Source organism: Bufo bufo, chromosome 3 (genome assembly GCF_905171765.1).
Source record: "Bufo bufo chromosome 3, aBufBuf1.1, whole genome shotgun sequence".
Lineage (NCBI taxonomy): Eukaryota > Metazoa > Chordata > Amphibia > Anura > Bufonidae > Bufo > Bufo bufo.
The window spans coordinates 1,196,915-1,215,529 of record NC_053391.1 but is presented as its reverse complement, the minus strand read 5'-3'; the positions used below and the strand labels follow the sequence as shown (position 1 = coordinate 1,215,529).

At 45.5% G+C, this 18,615-nt stretch overlaps 1 protein-coding gene across 1 annotated transcript; it reads left to right on the top strand.

Moving 5' to 3' along the window:
• The first annotated feature begins 14,940 nt into the window (after positions 1-14,940).
• LOC120994289 (E3 SUMO-protein ligase ZBED1-like) lies at positions 14,941-16,004 on the top strand. Its single transcript, XM_040422741.1, has 2 exons — positions 14,941-15,239; positions 15,440-16,004. The coding sequence occupies exons 1-2, from the start codon at positions 14,952-14,954 to the stop codon at positions 15,920-15,922; spliced, it is 771 nt and encodes a 256-aa protein (XP_040278675.1). The 5' UTR covers positions 14,941-14,951; the 3' UTR covers positions 15,923-16,004.
• Positions 16,005-18,615: the final 2,611 nt, after the last annotated feature.

The following is an 18,615-nucleotide window of genomic DNA, read 5'->3' as shown; positions in this document are numbered from 1 at the left end:
CCAGAGAATATATCCTGGGATCCCTTCCTTTCTTTATTAAAAATGGCCAAAGCATTTATGGCAGATACCTCTGCAGAATCGGCCAGAGTTGCTGCTAGAAATGGAACCCTCTTAAATAGAGTCAGAAGAGCCCTCTGGCTTAAAAATTGATCAGGGGTATTCCATCAAAAACTAAACTATGTGCAATCCCTTTTCAACCCTAACCCTATGTATTTGGTCCAGTCCTGGATAAAATACTAGAAAAGTCATCTGACAAAAAGAAGGGTTTGAAGATAAACCCAGAAAGACTCAGTTTTTTCGGAGAGGATACCAAGAGAAAAATCAAGCGGCTAAGGACAAAGGGAAAACTGGAAGGTGGTCATACTGTAAAGGAGGGAAATAAAGGGGGTTCCTACTTACCCAAATAACACCTAAAATAAACAACGATGCCAGGCTGGTCGGGGGAAGGCTAGGGTTCTTTCCAGATTGGTGCCAGATAACACAAAATCTGTTGGTACTTCGAATCATACGGGAAGGCTGCAAGATAGAACTTCTGTCCATCCCTCAAGGAAAATATACCCTGACATGCTACCAAGGAGAATTAATTCAGGAGAACTTACTACAGGATGTAAGGAAATTAAAACGACTGGGAGCAGTGATTCAAGAACCCTAAAACCAAGAATGCAGACAATATTACTAAAAACTCAAGACATCAGATTTCAATTAGACCTCTATGTCAGCCCCTCCCCCCCTTCCCCCCAAGAATCAGAACCCCAAGTATCAGACCTCAGGTCAGACCCCCCATCAGATCCCCACTAGATCTCCATGTCAGACCCCCCAAGTATTGGACCTCAGATCAGATCCCCATTAGACCTCCATTTCATACCCCCCAGTATCAGACCTCAGATCAGATCCCCATTAGACCTCCGTGTCAGACCCCCCCAAGTATCAGACAACAGATTCTAATTAGACCTCCATGTCAGCCCCTTCTCCCCAAGTATCAGAACCCCAAGTATCAGACCTCAGGTCAGATCCCCACTAGATCTCCATGTCAGACATCCCAAGTATTAGACTTCAGATCAGATCCCCATTAGACCTCCATGTCAGACCCCCCAAGTATTAGACATCAGATTCCAATTAGACCACCATGTCAGCCCCTTTCCCCCCCAAGTATCAGACCTCAGGTCAGAACCCCATTAGATCTCCATGTCAGACCCCCATCAGATCCCCACTAGATCTCCATGTCAGACCCCCCAAGTATTGGACCTCAGATCAGATCCCCATTAGACCTCCATTTCATACCCCCCAGTATCAGACCTCAGATCAGATCCCCATTAGACCTCCGTGTCAGACCCCCCCAAGTATCAGACAACAGATTTAAATTAGACCTCCATGTCAGCCCCTTCTCCCCAAGTATCAGAACCCCAAGTATCAGACCTCAGGTCAGATCCCCACTAGATCTCCATGTCAGACATCCCAAGTATTAGACTTCAGATCAGATCCCCATTAGACCTCCATGTCAGACCCCCCAAGTATTAGACATCAGATTCCAATTAGACCACCATGTCAGCCCCTTTCCCCCCAAGTATCAGACCTCAGGTCAGAACCCCATTAGATCTCCATGTCAGACCCCCCATCAGATCCCCACTAGATCTCCATGTCAGACCCCCCAAGTATTGGACCTCAGATCAGATCCCCATTAGACCTCCATTTCATACCCCCCAGTTTCAGACCTCAGATCAGATCCCCATTAGACCTCCGTGTCAGACCCCCCCAAGTATCAGACAACAGATTCCAATTAGACCTCCATGTCAGCCCCTTCTCCCCAAGTATCAGAACCCCAAGTATTAGACTTCAGATCAGATCCCCATTAGACCTCCATGTCAGACCCCCCCAAGTATCAGACATTAGACCACCATGTCAGCCCCTTTCCCCCCAAGTATCAGACCTCAGGTCAGAACCCCATTAGATCTCCATGTCAGACCCCCCATCAGATCCCCACTAGATCTCCATGTCAGACCCCCCAAGTATTGGACCTCAGATCAGATCCCCATTAGACCTCCATTTCATACCCCCCAGTTTCAGACCTCAGATCAGATCCCCATTAGACCTCCGTGTCAGACCCCCCCAAGTATCAGACAACAGATTCCAATTAGACCTCCATGTCAGCCCCTTCTCCCCAAGTATCAGAACCCCAAGTATTAGACTTCAGATCAGATCCCCATTAGACCTCCATGTCAGACCCCCCAAGTATCAGACATTAGACCACCATGTCAGCCCCTTTCCCCCCAAGTATCAGACCTCAGGTCAGAACCCCATTAGATCTCCATGTCAGACCCCCCATCAGATCCCCACTAGATCTCCATGTCAGACCCCCGAGTATGAGACCAGATCACACATTAAAATTAATTAATTTACCTCTCCTGCTCTGCCGTTCCTTTGCAGGTCTGGAAGTCTCCCCGGCTCTGTCAGCTCCTGGTCTTCTCTGGGCCCGCGCCGCCTGCAGCGTCAGGTTATAGTTTGCACACTACATCCTCATGTTGTACCATTCACGACATAGCAGTGCGTCCCGGAGAAGGCCGGGAGCTGAGAGAGCCGGGCAGACTGCCATGCCTGCAAATGAGCGGCACCGCAAGAGAGGTACATATTATTTTTTTTAAGTTCCGATCTGAGGTCTGATACTTGGGAGGTCTGACATGCATTTCACTCCCCCTGCCTCCTGCAGTCTAGTGAGTGCTAATATCACTAGTATTCACTTTCTAAGGTGCAATGCGTTTTAAAAAGAAAAATACTGTGCCACATGCAAGGGGCTCCCCTGGCTTAAGGGCTCAGTCATAACTGTGACCCCTATAGCTATACCACCAGTATTCCCAGGAGGATGAAGGAGGAAGAAGATGAGGATATGCTGCCTTCTTCATTCTTTGATGAGGAGAGGAAATATTGCTTCTTGTCAGAAGATATGGATTCTTTACTGACCGCCATTAGGGAAACTATTGACATTGAGGAGGTCCAGCAAAACAGATCAGTGCAGGATGAAATGTTTGCTGGATTAAGAGCAAAAAAGAGGAGGCTCTTTCCAGTCAATTCCAACCTAAAAGAAATGATCATAGAAGAATGGGAATAAGTGGAAAGGAAACTCTTTATTCCCAAAGAATTTAAAAATCACCTCGCCTTTGTCAGTGAGGAAACAAAATTCTGGGATGAGATTCCAAAAATTGATCTGCCAGTGTCTAGGGTGGCCAAGAAAACGTCCATACCCTTTGAAGATTCCTCCCAACTCAAAGACCCAATTGACAGGAAGGCGGATGGGACGGACTTCTGAGGAAAACCTGGGAGACTTCTTCAGCTTTTATCAGCACAAACATAGCAGCTACATCTGTAGCAAGATCAATGCTACTATGGTTGACCCAACTGGAAAACCTTTTAAAAATGGGAACCCCCAGAGAATATATCCTGGGATCCCTTCCTTTCTTTATTAAAAATGGCCAAAGCATTTATGGCAGATACCTCTGCAGAATCGGCCAGAGTTGCTGCTAGAAATGGAACCCTCTTAAATAGAGTCAGAAGAGCCCTCTGGCTTAAAAATTGATCAGGGGTATTCCATCAAAAACTAAACTATGTGCAATCCCTTTTCAACCCTAACCCTATGTATTTGGTCCAGTCCTGGATAAAATACTAGAAAAGTCATCTGACAAAAAGAAGGGTTTGAAGATAAACCCAGAAAGACTCAGTTTTTTCGGAGAGGATACCAAGAGAAAAATCAAGCGGCTAAGGACAAAGGGAAAACTGGAAGGTGGTCATACTGTAAAGGAGGGAAATAAAGGGGGTTCCTACTTACCCAAATAACACCTAAAATAAACAACGATGCCAGGCTGGTCGGGGGAAGGCTAGGGTTCTTTCCAGATTGGTGCCAGATAACACAAAATCTGTTGGTACTTCGAATCATACGGGAAGGCTGCAAGATAGAACTTCTGTCCATCCCTCAAGGAAAATATACCCTGACATGCTACCAAGGAGAATTAATTCAGGAGAACTTACTACAGGATGTAAGGAAATAAAACGACTGGGAGCAGTGATTCAAGAACCCTAAAACCAAGAATGCAGACGATATTACTCAAAACTCTTTCTGATCAAGAAGCCAGACAGTTCATTCAGAACTATAATAAACCTAAAACAGTTGAACAAATGGATAAAATAACGTCGCTTCAAGATGGAATTCATCACATCTACAATACCTCTAATGTGTACCCTATACCTAAAGGATGCATATTACCATGTCCTGATTCACCCACAGTACTTACAGTTTGCAATATGGGAAGAAGGGGAAGTGGCAGATTACCAATTTCAAGGTCTACAGTTCTGAATATCTTCTGCCCCTCGGTTGTTCACAAAACTGATAGTAGAGATTATGGCCTTTCACAGACAGAAAGATATAAAAATAATTCCTTACCTGGATGATTTCCTCCTGATTGCGGATCCTTCTCAGAACTCAATCCATCAAAGGTAGACAGTAATATCCCTCCTGAAGGACTTAGGATGGATATTAAATAGGGAAAAGTCAGACCTCATGCCAGACACCAAGAAAATCTTTCTGGAGACCCTACTGGATTCCACAGCTCAGAGATCATTCTTACCACCAAACAGACAGAAGAAATCAGTATGCACAATAAAGAAGTAGATGAGTATTTTAGGATTAATAACAGTCTGCATTTCGACAGTTCATTGGAGCCAGTTCCACTCATGGCCTCTACAGAAAATGATCTTCTCATCATGGGACCATCAGTCTCTGAATCAGAAGATCCAAATCCAGGAAGAAGAAAAACTGTACCTAAGCCCATACATCATAGTAACAACAGATGCCAGCCAGGTGGGCTGGGGTGCCAAGATAGCAGATCACTTCTTCCAGGGACTTTGAGATCAAGAGACAAAAAGAAGACCCTCAAATTATCAGGAACTCTGAGCCATATGCAAGACCCTAAAGCGGGGGAAAGATCTCCTAAGCAGAAAACAGTCCTCTCAGAAAACATAACAATGTTTGCCTTTCTCAAACATCAAGGGGAAATAAGGTACCCTCTTAATTCAACATTGTTACGGTTGCCTCAGGCTGGCTGAGGGTTGGACCGCTTAGATGTCCTTGTCCCCGAATTCTAGAGAGCGCTGTTAGGTTCCTTTTAGCAGTCATCCATGCTCCTGTAAGTGTAGATGAAATCTACAAGGGCTAGTGATTAGTGATGCTCTACAAAACGAGTCAAAGCACGAATTTAGGGTAAGAAGCAGAATCTCTCTTTATTGAGGGCTACCCGCCCGTATTTATGCAGGTCCCCATCTGGTGGACACTCCCCTAGGGGGACCAGATGGAGACGTGACACAGGACACATAAACAACAATTCAGGACACAGACACAACACATCCCCACAATGCATCCTGGTTTCCTCCTCTCTGCCCCGGAGACAACCGAGGAGTAATTCAATTATCTCTCAAGACAAAGGGAGATCGCCACCATACACGTGGGGACAACAGGACAGAAATCACCATTCAAACATACAATGTCACAACCCTTACAGTAAACATAGACATGTAACACATCCCTAGATAGCTCCGGTCTGAGTGCATATTATTAGGTAAATGGCACTCAGACTACTCAAATACAGTAGAATCGCAATGGAGCCAAAGTCTTTACTTTCACATAGTCTTTCATTATCCGAATGGGCTCCATGGCATAGCAATCTGGGGTATCACTGTTCAAATCGGGCAAGCACCAAATGACCCGGCTTTCATGTCTTAAATAACCGAAATACATTGTTGCAACAAAGTATCAGCCAGAGTGTAACTGTAACATAGCTCCCTCCTTGTGGAACACTCTGGCAGACACGGTTTGACCCCTTTTCGGGGCAACTTGAGGCTGTCCAGAGCAACTTTACTCTGGGCTGATATCAGTCTGCCGGGACAAACCATCGGCATTACGTTTTGTTTTCCTGGTTGGTATTGAATGGTAAAATTGAAAGGTTGTAATGACAGGCTCCAGCGCAATAACCGACCATTGTCCCTGGAGAAACGGTTTAGCCAGACGAGAGGATTATGGTCTGTGATGAGTGTACATTCTTGACCATATAAGTAGGGGGTTAGTCTCTTTAGGGCCCACACCAGGGCCAAACACTCCTTTTCCACTGTGGCATAACTGACCTCCCGTGGTAGGAGCTTTCTATTGATGTAGGCAACAGGATGCTCCCCCCCCCCTCCCCTCGCCCTCTCCGACTTGGCTTAGAACTGCCCCCAGCCCGAACATGGAAGCGTCTGTGTGGACAATAAAGCGTTTGTTAGGGACTGGGACAGCCAAAATAGGAGCATTCACAAGAGCCTTTTTCAGAGCTTGAAAGGCTTCTTCACAGTGGGGAGACCACAGGACTTGTCTGGGGAGGTTCTTTTTCGTCAAATCGGTCAGGGGTTTTGCAGTGGTGCTATAATCGGGTACAAACCGTCTGTAATACCCTGCAGTGCCCAGAAATGCCAGTACCTGTGTCTTAGTAAGTGGGATTGGCCAGTTAGCGACCGCTTCTATTTTCGCTGGTTCAGGGCGTTGTTTACCGCATCCCACTCTATGTCCCAGGTACTGCACTTCGGCCATCCCAAAATGGCATTTTTCTGGCTTCAGAGTCAGGCCAGCGGCCCGGATCTGATCCAGAACAGTTCCTACCTGAGTTAAGTTTTCCTCCCAGGACTCACTGTAAATCGCTATGTCATCCAGGTATGCGCAAGCAAAATCCTGGAAGCCATCAAGGAATCTGTCTACCAAGCGCTGGAACGTAGCTGGGGCATTCTTCATCCCGAATGGCATGACCTTAAATTGGTACAAGCCAAACTGGGTGACGAAGGCTGACTTGGGGACAGCCTCCTTGGCCAGAGGGATCTGCCAATAACCTTTACAGAGGTCAATGGTAGTTAAGTAATTCCCTCTGGCTATGCGATCGAGCAACTCATCTACCCGGGGCATTGGGTATGCATCAGTAACCGTTTTGTCGTTTAGCTTTCTATAATCTACGCAAAATCTAGTGGTACCGTCCTTTTTCGGTACCAACACTACTGGGGAAGCCCAGGGACTGTCGAAGGACTCAATTACTCCTAATCGTAGCATTTCAGATATTTCCTTTTTCATCCCGTCTCTAACTGCCTCAGGGATTCGGTAAGGGGCCTGGCGAAGGGGCATCTGACCTGGGGTGTCCACCTGATGGGTGGTGAGGAGTGTATACCCTGGGTCTTGGGAAAAGGTAAACCTCTTTTGGTATAGCATGTCACTTAACTGGCCCTTCTCAACGGTACTTAACTTTTCTCCCATCTGCACTTGGCTGAGTATGTCGGGGTGCAGTTTCCTATTTAAGAGATCAGGTATGGGAAGATTATCAGGGTCTTCATGTGCTGGACTACATATTGCAGTCACTTCCTCAGGTCTCTCATTGTACTCCTTGAGCATATTTATATGGAAAGTTTTCCGTAGCCTTTCATCGTGACAGGTGGCGATGACATAGGTAGTGTCACACACTTTATCTACGACTTTATAAGGACCCTGCCAAGAGGTTTGTAACTTGTCCTGCCTAACTGGTTTAAGTACCATCACTTTCTGTCCTATTTGAAAAATACGGCGCCGGGCTCCCTTATCGTACCATACTTTCTGGCGTCTCTGTGCGGTCTGGAGCTTGGCTTGGACAGATCTGGCTAGTTGTTTTTATCCGGTCCCTAAGCTCTAATACATATGGCAGGATAGGGACCCCGTAATTCTCAGTGGCTCCCTCCCAGTGTTCCCTAATAAGGTCCAAGGGTCCTCGCACTTTTTTCCCATAAAGTAGTTCAAACGGGGAGAAACCCGTGGATTCCTGCGGCACCTCCCGATATGCGAACAGGAGGTGTGGCAGGAATCGCTCCTAATCCCTATACGCACTGGTAAAGGTCTTGAGCATTTGCTTGAACGTTCCATTGAATCGCTCACACAAACCGTTTGTTTGGGGATGGTAGGGAGAACTGAGTAAAGATTTTATGTTACACATGTGCCACAGCTGTTGAGTTAGTTCTGCTGTAAACTGGGTGCCTCTATCGGATAGGATTTCCTTGGGAAACCCAACACGGGAAAAATATGTACCAAGGCATTGGCTACAGTATCGGCCTGAATGTTTGATAGCGCTACTGACTCTGGGTACCGGGTGGCATAATCAACTACAGTAAGGATGTATTTCTTTCCCGAGGGGCTAGGGGTGGCGAGAGGTCCTATTAAATCTATGGCCACCCTACTAAACGGCTCTTCAATAATGGGCATATTGGCTAGGTGAGCTTTTAGATGATCTCCCCTTTTTCCCACCCTTTGACACACATCACAGGTCCTACAATGAGTACGCACATCATTATGCACTCCCGGCCAGAAAAAGGTGTGGGTGATCCTATGTAACGTACGGGTCATTCCTAGATGCCCTGCTAACGGAATGTCGTGCCCTACTCTTAATATCTCCTTGCGGTATTTTAACGGAATTACCAACTGGCGTTTTGGGTTTCTCTTTTTCTCTGTTAATCTGTACAATTTATTCTGTTCCCAAACAAACATTTCATTATCTAACCCCCCTATGCCTTGTTCAGCTTTCTCCCTATATTTCTGTAGCGTCAGGTCAGTCTTAGTCTCAGCTTCAAATGTCTCAGGAGTATCCCATTGGACTGGGGGCTGAGGGAAAGTCAGGGTGGGAGTTTGTCCTACCTGTGGCTCCCGCACTGGTGAAGGTTCTCTCTCAGTCCTGGCTTGCGACCGGGTGGTTACAGGATGAGCTGTTGCACTATAGGAGGGGGCATAGGCAGATGTGATCGGCCACAAGTCATTGCCCAATAAAACTTCCTCTGGTAAATTGTCCATGATGCCCACATTCACTTGACCCTCCCCTGCACCCCAATTCAAATGTACTCGGGCTGTGGGTACCCGGTATACTGCTCCTCCTGCCACTCGTACAGCCACAGTTTGCCCAGACCTTTTGTAAGCCGGAATAAGACTGCCTTTAACTAGCGTGATGGTGGCGCCAGTATCACGTAGTCCTTCCACTGACCGCCCTTCTAATTGTACCTGCTGTCTGTAGTGTTGACGGTTGTCATCTGATGCTGCGTAGATAGGGTTGGCCTCATGGAGTTTCCCTAGGTATTCCTCTGGAGCGGAGGGTGATGACACACACATGGCACTAGGGTGGCGAGCTGGTACAGCAGTGGTTTTTGGCTTTGATCGGTTCCAGTAGGGGCATTCTGTGTTGAGTGGACACTGCCTGGCATAATGTCCTGGTCCGTGGCAGTTGTGACAGGTTCCTCTGGCTCTGTCATAACTGGTATTAACTGGTCTCTGGTACCTGGTAGGGCCTGGTGGAATTAGAGCCCGAAATTCATTGCAAGGAGGTGGTCTGTAAGTATCCCGTGGTTCTGTGGGTGGAGTGGGTCTGGAGCTTGGAAGTTCATGTAGTACCCGATCTGCATATTCGTCAGCGAGATGGGCAGCTGTCTTCAGCGTGGTGGGTTGCTTGTCCAACAACCATAGAAATATTTTTGGCTCTAATCCTTTGTAAAAATGTTCTAGCAGAAATAATTGTAACACTTCCTCAGCGGTTACCGCTTGACTGTCCATAATCCAATGATTAGCAGCTTGGTGCAATCGGTTGGCCCATTCTTTGTGTGTATCGCTGTGTTTCTTGGCCATTTCTCTGAACTGCCGGCGATACGTATCAGGTTTCACAGCATACCTTTTTAACAATGCCTCTTTTATCCATATGCATTGGGTAACTTCCTCAGCTGGCATATCCCGGAAGGCATCAGCAGCCCTACCAGTTAATTTACCCGTAAGCAATGTAATCCAATCGTCGGTGGTTACTTGATGTAGGGCACACTATCTTTCGTAATCTGCCAGGTATTCATCAATCCCCTCCTCAGTCTCTTGAAATTGTTTAAACGCAGCATAAGGGATCTTTTTCTTCCCAGGACTAGAGGGGACAGTTGTCATTACTGTGGGTACAACAGGGGGCGGTGTCGTATACATACGGTACTCATGGTCCCTCCGATCCTGTATCTCTTTGGCTGCTTCAGTATACAGTGCGGCAATCCTCTCCTCTGAGATATTCGGTCCGTACGTCAGCATCCTGACTTTTACCATTCGGATGGCCTCATCCTCCCCAGGTGATGATGCCTCTGCCATGGTACAATTCCGGTCCAGCTCGGTTAACTCCACAATCAGCTCTCTCCTGGGCCGGTTGCTGGCAATTCCTCCACAGCTCTCCAACAAATCTTTTAAGGTAGCCCGTTTCAGCTTGTCATAAGTACTTTCCATCTGTTCAGCTACTCTCCTGGGAAATTCAGGACCACCCCACCGCTGTGCCACCAATTGTTATGGTTGCCTCAGGCTGGCTGAGGTTTGGACCGCTTAGATGTCCTTGTCCCCGAATTCTAGAGAGCGCTGTTAGGTTCCTTTTAGCAGTCATCCATACTCCTGTAGGTGTAGATGAAATCCAGAGAGCTCTTACAAGGGCTAGTGATTAGTGATGCTCTACAAAACGAGTCAAAGCACGAATTGAGGGTAAGAAGCAGAATCTCTCTTTACTGAGGGCTACCCGCCCGTATTTATGCAGGTCCCCATCTGGTGGACACTCCCCTAGGGAACCAGATGGAAGACTGTGACACAGGACAGATAAGCAGCAATTCAGGATACACAGACACAATACATCCCCACAATGCATCCTGGTTTCCTCCTCTCTGCCCTGGAGACACCCGAGGAGTAATTCAATTATCTCTCAGGACAAAGGGAAATCACCAATACACATGTGCAGACAATAGGACAGAAATCACTACTCCAACATACAATGTCAAAACCATTACAGTAAACATAGACATGTAAGACATCCCCAGATAGCTTTGGTCTGAGTGCATATTATTAGGTAAATGGCACTCAGAATACACAAATACAGTAGAATCGCCATGGAGCCAAAGTCTTTACTTTCACATAGTCTTTCGTTATCCGAATGGGCTCCATGGCATAGCAATCTGGGGTATCACTGTTCAAATTGGGCAAGTACCAAATGACCCTGCTTTCATGTCTTAAATAACCGAAATACATGGTTGCAACCAAGTATCAGCCAGAGTGTTTCTGTAACAACTGAAAAAAACTATCATATAGTTTTATGGGTTTTCTTTTTACGGCGTTCTCTATTAGATAAAACTGACCTGTTCTCTTCATTCTCCGGGTCAGTACGATTACAGTGATACCACATTTATATAGTTTTATGGGTTTTGTTTTTTACAGCGTTCCCTCTGAGATAAAACTGACCTGTTCTCTTCATTCTTTGGGTCAGTACGATTACATTGATACCACATTTATATAGTTTTATGGGTTTTGTATTTACAGCGTTCCCTATGAGATAAAACTGACCTGTTCCCTTCATTCTCCGGGTCAGTACGATTACAGTGATACCACATTTATATAGTTTTATGGGTTTTGTTTTTACAGCGTTCCCTATGAGATAAAACTGACCTGTTCCCTTCATTCTCCGGGTCAGTACGATTACAGTGATACCACATTTATATAGTTTTATGGGTTTTGTTTTTACAGCGTTCCCTATGAGATAAAACTGACCTGTTCTCTTCATTCTCCGGTCAGTACGATTACAGTGATACCACATTTATATAGTTTTATGGGTTTGGTTTGTACAGCGTTCCCTATGAGATAAAACGTATTCATTCCCTTCATTCTCTGGGCCAGTACAATTACAGTGATACCACTATTATATAGTTTTATGGGTTTTGTTTTTAGAGCGTTCCCTAGGAGATAAAACTGACCTGTTCTCTTCTTTCTTCGGGTCAGTACGATTACTAGGGCTGTCGAATATAATCGATGCATCGATGCATCGCGATTCGACCCCCGGCGATTCTGCATCGATGCGGTTGCTTTAAATAATCGATGCATGTTGATGACGTCAGCGTCGCGTCCGCCGTGCAGCCGAGTCGGAAAAAAGTTTTTGGGCGCCTTCTTTCCCGCCTCCCGCCTCCCGCTGACGTGTCAGAGGGGGTGGCCACAACATTGAGTGAGCCAGGTCTGACTGAGTGAGGAGGAGCCGGAGGCGTGGTTTCCGCGCATCTCCGGCTCCCAGTCAGACACTCAGAAGCAGGCGGCAGTGCGGACGTGCGGTGGCTGGCGGCGAGGTAAGTTCTGTCACCTATGAGTATGTAATATCTACCTCCAAAGCGCCTGCCACCTACACAGCATATACACCCACCTACCGCCTGCCACCTACACAGCTCATATTGCCGCTTCTCATACCTTTGCCGCCCGCCCCATGTTTCTTCCTTATTTTTTTCGGTTGTGTCTCTTCTTATTCTTCCCCTCCGTCTACTACAGTGGACGGAACTTTAGGTTCCGGGTCTATGAAAGGTGGTCAAACAGCGGCCCCTAGTGGCCAGTCTGGGAATGTCTACATTTATCTCACACTATTGGAGATTGCTCCCAGCAGGAGGTGATCCACACTGACAACTCTCAGCTAAGGGCAGGGATCTGAAACTGCTGGGGTGTCAGATTTACTGACAGTTACTGATCCTGCACCATCAGATCCCCTTCATACGTGTATCAGTCCCTACTGAGAGGATGGTTATTGTGGATACAATGTAGCATACACAGGATCTATCAACCTGAAACCTCCAGGACTAACATACTGATGGTCTCTCAGGTTCTTTCACACTTGCGTTTTTCTTTTCCGGCATAGAGTTCCGTCCTAGGAGCTCAATACCGGAAAAGAACTGACCAGTTTTATCCTAATGCATTCTGAATGGAGAGCAATCCGTTCAGGAGGCATCAGTTCAGTCCCTCTTACGTTTTTTGACCGGAGAGAATACCGCAGCATGCTACAGTTTTCTCTCCTGCCAAAAATCCTGAACACTTGCCGGATCCAGCTTTAAACTTATATTGAAATGTATTAGTGCCAGATCCGGCATTAAAATTGCTGCATTGACGGATCCGTTCTTCCGATCTGCGCAGACCTTTAAATCTGTGAAAAAAATAAACACCGGATCCGTTTTTCCAGATGACACCGGAGAGACAGATCCGGTATTTCAATGCATTTGTCAGACGGATCCGCCTGACAAATGCATCCGTTTGCGTCCAGATTGCCGGAATCCTCTGACGCAAGTGTGAAAGTAGCATTAAGCACAGCCTCGAGCACCATCGTAAACTCTCTACCGCCGCCTACCATGTGCCATTTATAATGCTGGTGCCTTTGGGCCCCTCGGGGACCGGAGTCAGATGTAACTGCTACAGAAAGCTATGTCCCGTGTCCCCATTGTCTTGGTTTCTTTACAAGGTTCATAGAGGTCACCACCGGGGGGCCCATAAATTTTTTTTGCTATGGGGCCCAGTCATTTCTAGCTACGCCCCTGCGCCTGCGCAGGTGCCACGTGCCAGCCAGACTCTGCCACCTTGTTGTGACAGGTAGGTGACCATCACACAGATACACCACTCACAGAGACTGCAGCTGGTCACTGCCTGTTATTAACTTATTACCGTACCTAAAAAAAAAAATTGTGTCACCTCAGTCACCACCTGTCCGTTTTTCCTCACTCCTCAGGCTCAGTCCAGTCCACCACAGGCAGGAGGAGAATCGCTCCACCCGACCACCACCAGCAGCCAGCAGTGTTACTTTTTCTGTTGATCTCGTGGCAGGCTTTAGGCTTAGTCACTCAAATTCAAGACTTGTGTCATCCCTACTCACAAATTCACATAGATGCCTGGCATGCATTGCATTTGCTAGTAAATAAAAATGGCAGAAGTAGAACAAAAGGAACGAGAGATAAAAAATGCACCTAGCTTTTTAAAAGCAAACATCTGGGAACATTTTGGCTTTTATGAAAAAAGTAGGAAGCACGAATTGGACAAGTCATACGCTGTGTGTAAAATCTGTCACACAAAAATTAAATATCTAGGGAATACTACTAATCTGAGAAACCACGTCAGCCGTTTTCACCCAGAAATGCTAAAACCTACCACCACCACCACCACCACCAAGGAAATGAACCCAGATCAGCCAAGAATTGATGCAATGTTACAGTCAACTTTGCCGCCCAACTCTGAAAAGGTAAAGAGAATAACAAAAGCTGTGGCAGCTTTCATAGCGAAGGACCTGCGCCCTTACTCTGTTGTGGAAAACAGTGGGTTTCGCTACCTTTTGAAGACGATAGAGCCGCGTTACAAGATCCCGTCACGAAGTCACTTTACAGAAAACGTCATACCTGCACTCTACCACGAAACCAAAGCTAAGATAATTGCATCAATGAGCCAAGCAAGTCGAGTCGCAATAACGTGTGATTCCTGGACTTCAGTCACGACAGAGTCTTATGTTACAATAACAGCACATTACGTTAGTAAGGACTGGCAGATTTTGTCGCATGTACTGCAAACGAGAGCCATTTATGAGTCTCACACGGGTGCTCATCTGGCAGAGCTACTTTCTCATGTTGTGGAAGAATGGCAGCTGTCCGATAAATCTGTAGTGCTTGTGACCGACAACGCGTCAAACATGATAGTTGCAGCTCAAGTTGGAAAATTCCCCCATGTGAAATGCTTCGCCCATACACTGAATCTTGCATCCCAGCGAGCGTTGAAAGTGGCCACTCTCTCTAGGCTTCTTGGCAGAGTACGTCGGATATCCACATTCTTTCACCGCAGCACTAGAGCAAGCCACTGTCTAAAAGAGAAACAGAAATGTCTTGGCCTGAAGAATCATAAGCTGATAACTGATGTGGCAACAAGATGGAACAGTGCATACGACATGGTCGAGAGGTTCTTGGAACAACAACCTGCAGTCTGTGCCACCTTGCTGTCTCCAGAAGTCAGAAGAGGAGAGTCCGATCTCTGCACTCTAAACGAAACAGATGTGTCAAATGCAGAGGACGCCGTGTGTGCATTAAAGCCAATGAAGGATGCAACCATGCTGATGTCAGAAGAGCGCAATCCAACAGTTTCTCTCATTGCCCCTATAAATGCACAACTTCTCCAGAGCATGACAGACACGATGGGAGACACACCCATGATCCATGAGATCAAGAATTCTATTAGAACAGATCTCCAGAAGAGGTACAGCAGTGAGGCCGAGAAGAAGATCCTTCATACAGCCTCTGCACTGGATCCTCGCTTTAAGGGACTGCCTTTCATCCTCACAGATGAAGAAAGATTGGAGATATTTAAAGGAGTCACTGAGGAAGCTGCATCCTTGGAGGTAATTAAATTAATTTGAAGAATTCCATCATGTTTCTTCTTGAAACGACAGTAGCACTACCACGCTTCTGAATCTGATGCGGTGCGGGAACTGTACTGTCCGTTTCCTGTGCTTTTTCATCACCCCATCAGAATCAAAGGCATTGACATTTGTGTTTTTACTTATTGTTTTTTTTCCGTTTCTTTTTTGTTCAAACACAGATTACATCAGATGAGAGTGAGAGGACACAAGAGGATCATCAAGTGCCTAGAAGAAAACAAACTCTGGAAGAAGAGGACAGTTCACCCATCGAAGACAACCATTCTCCACCATCTCCTCCCAAAAAGGCCAGATCGCTGCTCGTGAGTTTGCTGGGACAGTCTTTCACTGACACTGAAGGTACAATAGAACCCAAAAAGACCCCCTATGCCAAGGCTGAAGAGGAAATGGAAAACTATTGTAAAGCCCCACCTCTGCCTCTCACTGAGGACCCTTTGAACTGGTGGCGTGAGCATGAGGTCATATTTCCCCTCCTTTCTCGGCTGTCAAAGCAATACTTGTGTATCCCAGGTACAAGCGTGTCTGCAGAGCGGGTTTTCTCCACTGCAGGAGATGTGGTAACTGCAAAAAGAAGCGCCCTCAAACCAGACCATGTAGATCAATTGGTGTTCTTACAGAAAAATCTACATGTTCCCAAATGCTGAGCAGTGTTTTTAATTTTATAGATTTTGTTTATAGCATTGTCTCTGCCACTGAAATTTTTTATTTCTCTGTCTCCCCTGCCAGACTCCCCTTTTCCCCCTTCCCCTCCCCTTTTCCCCCTTTCCCTTCCCCTCCCCTTTTCCCTTTCCCTCCCCTGATTATTCTGATTAATCAGAATATATGATATTATTCTAGCTTTTAGCAGCACTGGAGTGGAGAGGAGATGGAGAATGGTTTTCTATTATGCGACTGTCCGTCCGATCCATTTTGTATTTTTACACTGACGTGTTTTTTGGTGTTTTCCCAATGTGTCTGTCATGCTCTGTGAATTTCTGACTCTGTTTAGGGGTTTAACCTTCAACCAAAAGAATTCTGTATTTAATTCCAGACAACTGACGCCCGCCAAGCCACCAGAGGAAGGCAAATCCTTGAAAGAATAAATTGAAACTTAAAACCTGGAGTAAATCTTTATTGGATCACACAAATACACATTCACACAAACCAAAAAAACACACACCGACCTTCTGACATCATGTCTGACTATGGTGGCTGTGCCACATTGCCCGTCCTGTGGCCTGCCCTTTACCATTATGATTCAGTGAGGAGGATGTGTGTTTATTTTTTTTCTGGTATTCTGTGGTGTGTGTTTGTGATCCCATAAAGATTTGTCCAAGGTTTTCAGATTCAGTTGAAAATGTATTCTGTCAAGGATTTTCCAGCTTCCTCTAATGGTGGCATGGCTTGGCTTCAGTTGATGTATCGTGGTAGAGTGCTTGCTGAGTGCTCAGTGCAGGTAACGTTTTCTGTAAAGTGACAACTCTGAGAGCTTATAGCACTGATCTAGACGTACTACCCATCTGGTGCTGGTGGTGGTGCTGGTGGTGGTGGTGGTGCTGGTGGTGGTGGTGGTGGTGGTGCTGGTGGTGGTGCTGGTGGTGGTGCTGCTGGTGGTGCTGGTGCTGGTGGTGGTGCTGGTGGTGGTGGTGGTGGTGGTGCTGCTGGTGGTGGTGCTGGTGGTGGTGGTGCGCTCCTGCTGCCAAAACAATCACGGTGAACCAGGAAGTTCTGCAACACAGACAACTTGAACACACTGTGTGACAGACAGTTCCTGACTGGCAAACATCACAGTGAGTGAACCTATAACACAGTCACTGACTCATTGTGATGTTTTACAGTCAGGAACTGAAGGGCTCCTTTTTTTGTAGGTACTGTTTAATATTATATAATATATAATATATATTATATGGTAAAACTATTGTAAAACTTATAAACTAACTGCACCAGCCAGGCCAGCACAACAGTTTAATGTTACAGAGACACTGACAGTACTGTTTTAAATAAATACTGTTGTCTGCTGCACTGTTTTGTTCATTCAGACTTTGCTATATGATATGCAGGGAACTTGGTATGATTTGTTTAAATAGCAGATACAAATAAATATTTTTGTGCAATTTCTGACTGATTGAATTAATTTTTTGATGTAAAATTGAAAAACAAGGGGACTTGGGTAATAATCTTGATGCATCGTGATGCATCGCCGAATCGAATCGTGGACTTGATAATCGTAATCGCATCGAATCGTGAGACGAGTGAAGATGCGCAGCCCTAACGATTACAGTGATACCACATTTATATACTTTAATAGGTTTTGTTTTTACATCGTTCCGTATGAGATAAAACTGACCTGTTCTCTTCATTCTCCGGGTCAGTACAATTACAGTGATACCACATTTATATAGTTTTATGGGTTTTGTTTACAGCGTTCCCTATGAGATAAAACTGACCTGTTCCCTTCATTCTCTGGGTCAGTACGATTACAGTGATACCACATTTATATAGTTTTATGGGTTTTATTTTTACAGCGTTCCCTATGAGATAAAACTGACCTGTTCTCTTCATTCTCCGGGTCAGTACGATTACAGTGATACCACATTTATATAGTTTTATGTGTTTTATTTTTACAGCGTTCCCTATGAGATAAAACTGACCTGTTCCCTTCATTCTCCGGTCAGTACGATTACAGTGATACCACATTTATATACTTTAATAGGTTTTGTTTTTACATCGTTCCGTATGAGATAAAACTGACCTGTTCTCTTCATTCTCCGGGTCAGTACAATTACAATGATACCACATTTATATAGTTTTATGGGTTTTGTTTACAGCGTTCCCTATGAGATAAAACTGACCTGTTCCCTTCATTCTCCGGTCAGTACGATTACAGCGATACCACATTTATATAGTTTTATGTGTTTTGTATTTACAGTGTTCCCTATGAGATAAAACTGACCTGTTCTCTTCATTCTCCGGTCAGTACGATTACAGCGATACCACATTTATATAGTTTTATGGGTTTTGTATTTACAGCGTTCCCTATGAGATAAAACTGACCTGTTCCCTTCATTCTCCGGTCAGTACGATTACAGTGATACCACATTTATATAGTTTTACGTGTTTTATTTTTACAGCGTTCCCTATGAGATAAAACTGACCTGTTCTCTTCATTCTCTGGGTCAGTACGATTACAGTGATACCACATTTATATAGTTTAATATGTTTTGTTTTTACAGCGTTCCCTATGAGATAAAACTGACCTGTTCCCTTCATTCTCCGGGTCAGTACGATTACAGTGATACCACATTTATATAGTTTTATGGGTTTTGTTTTTACAGCGTCCCTATGAGATAAAACTGAC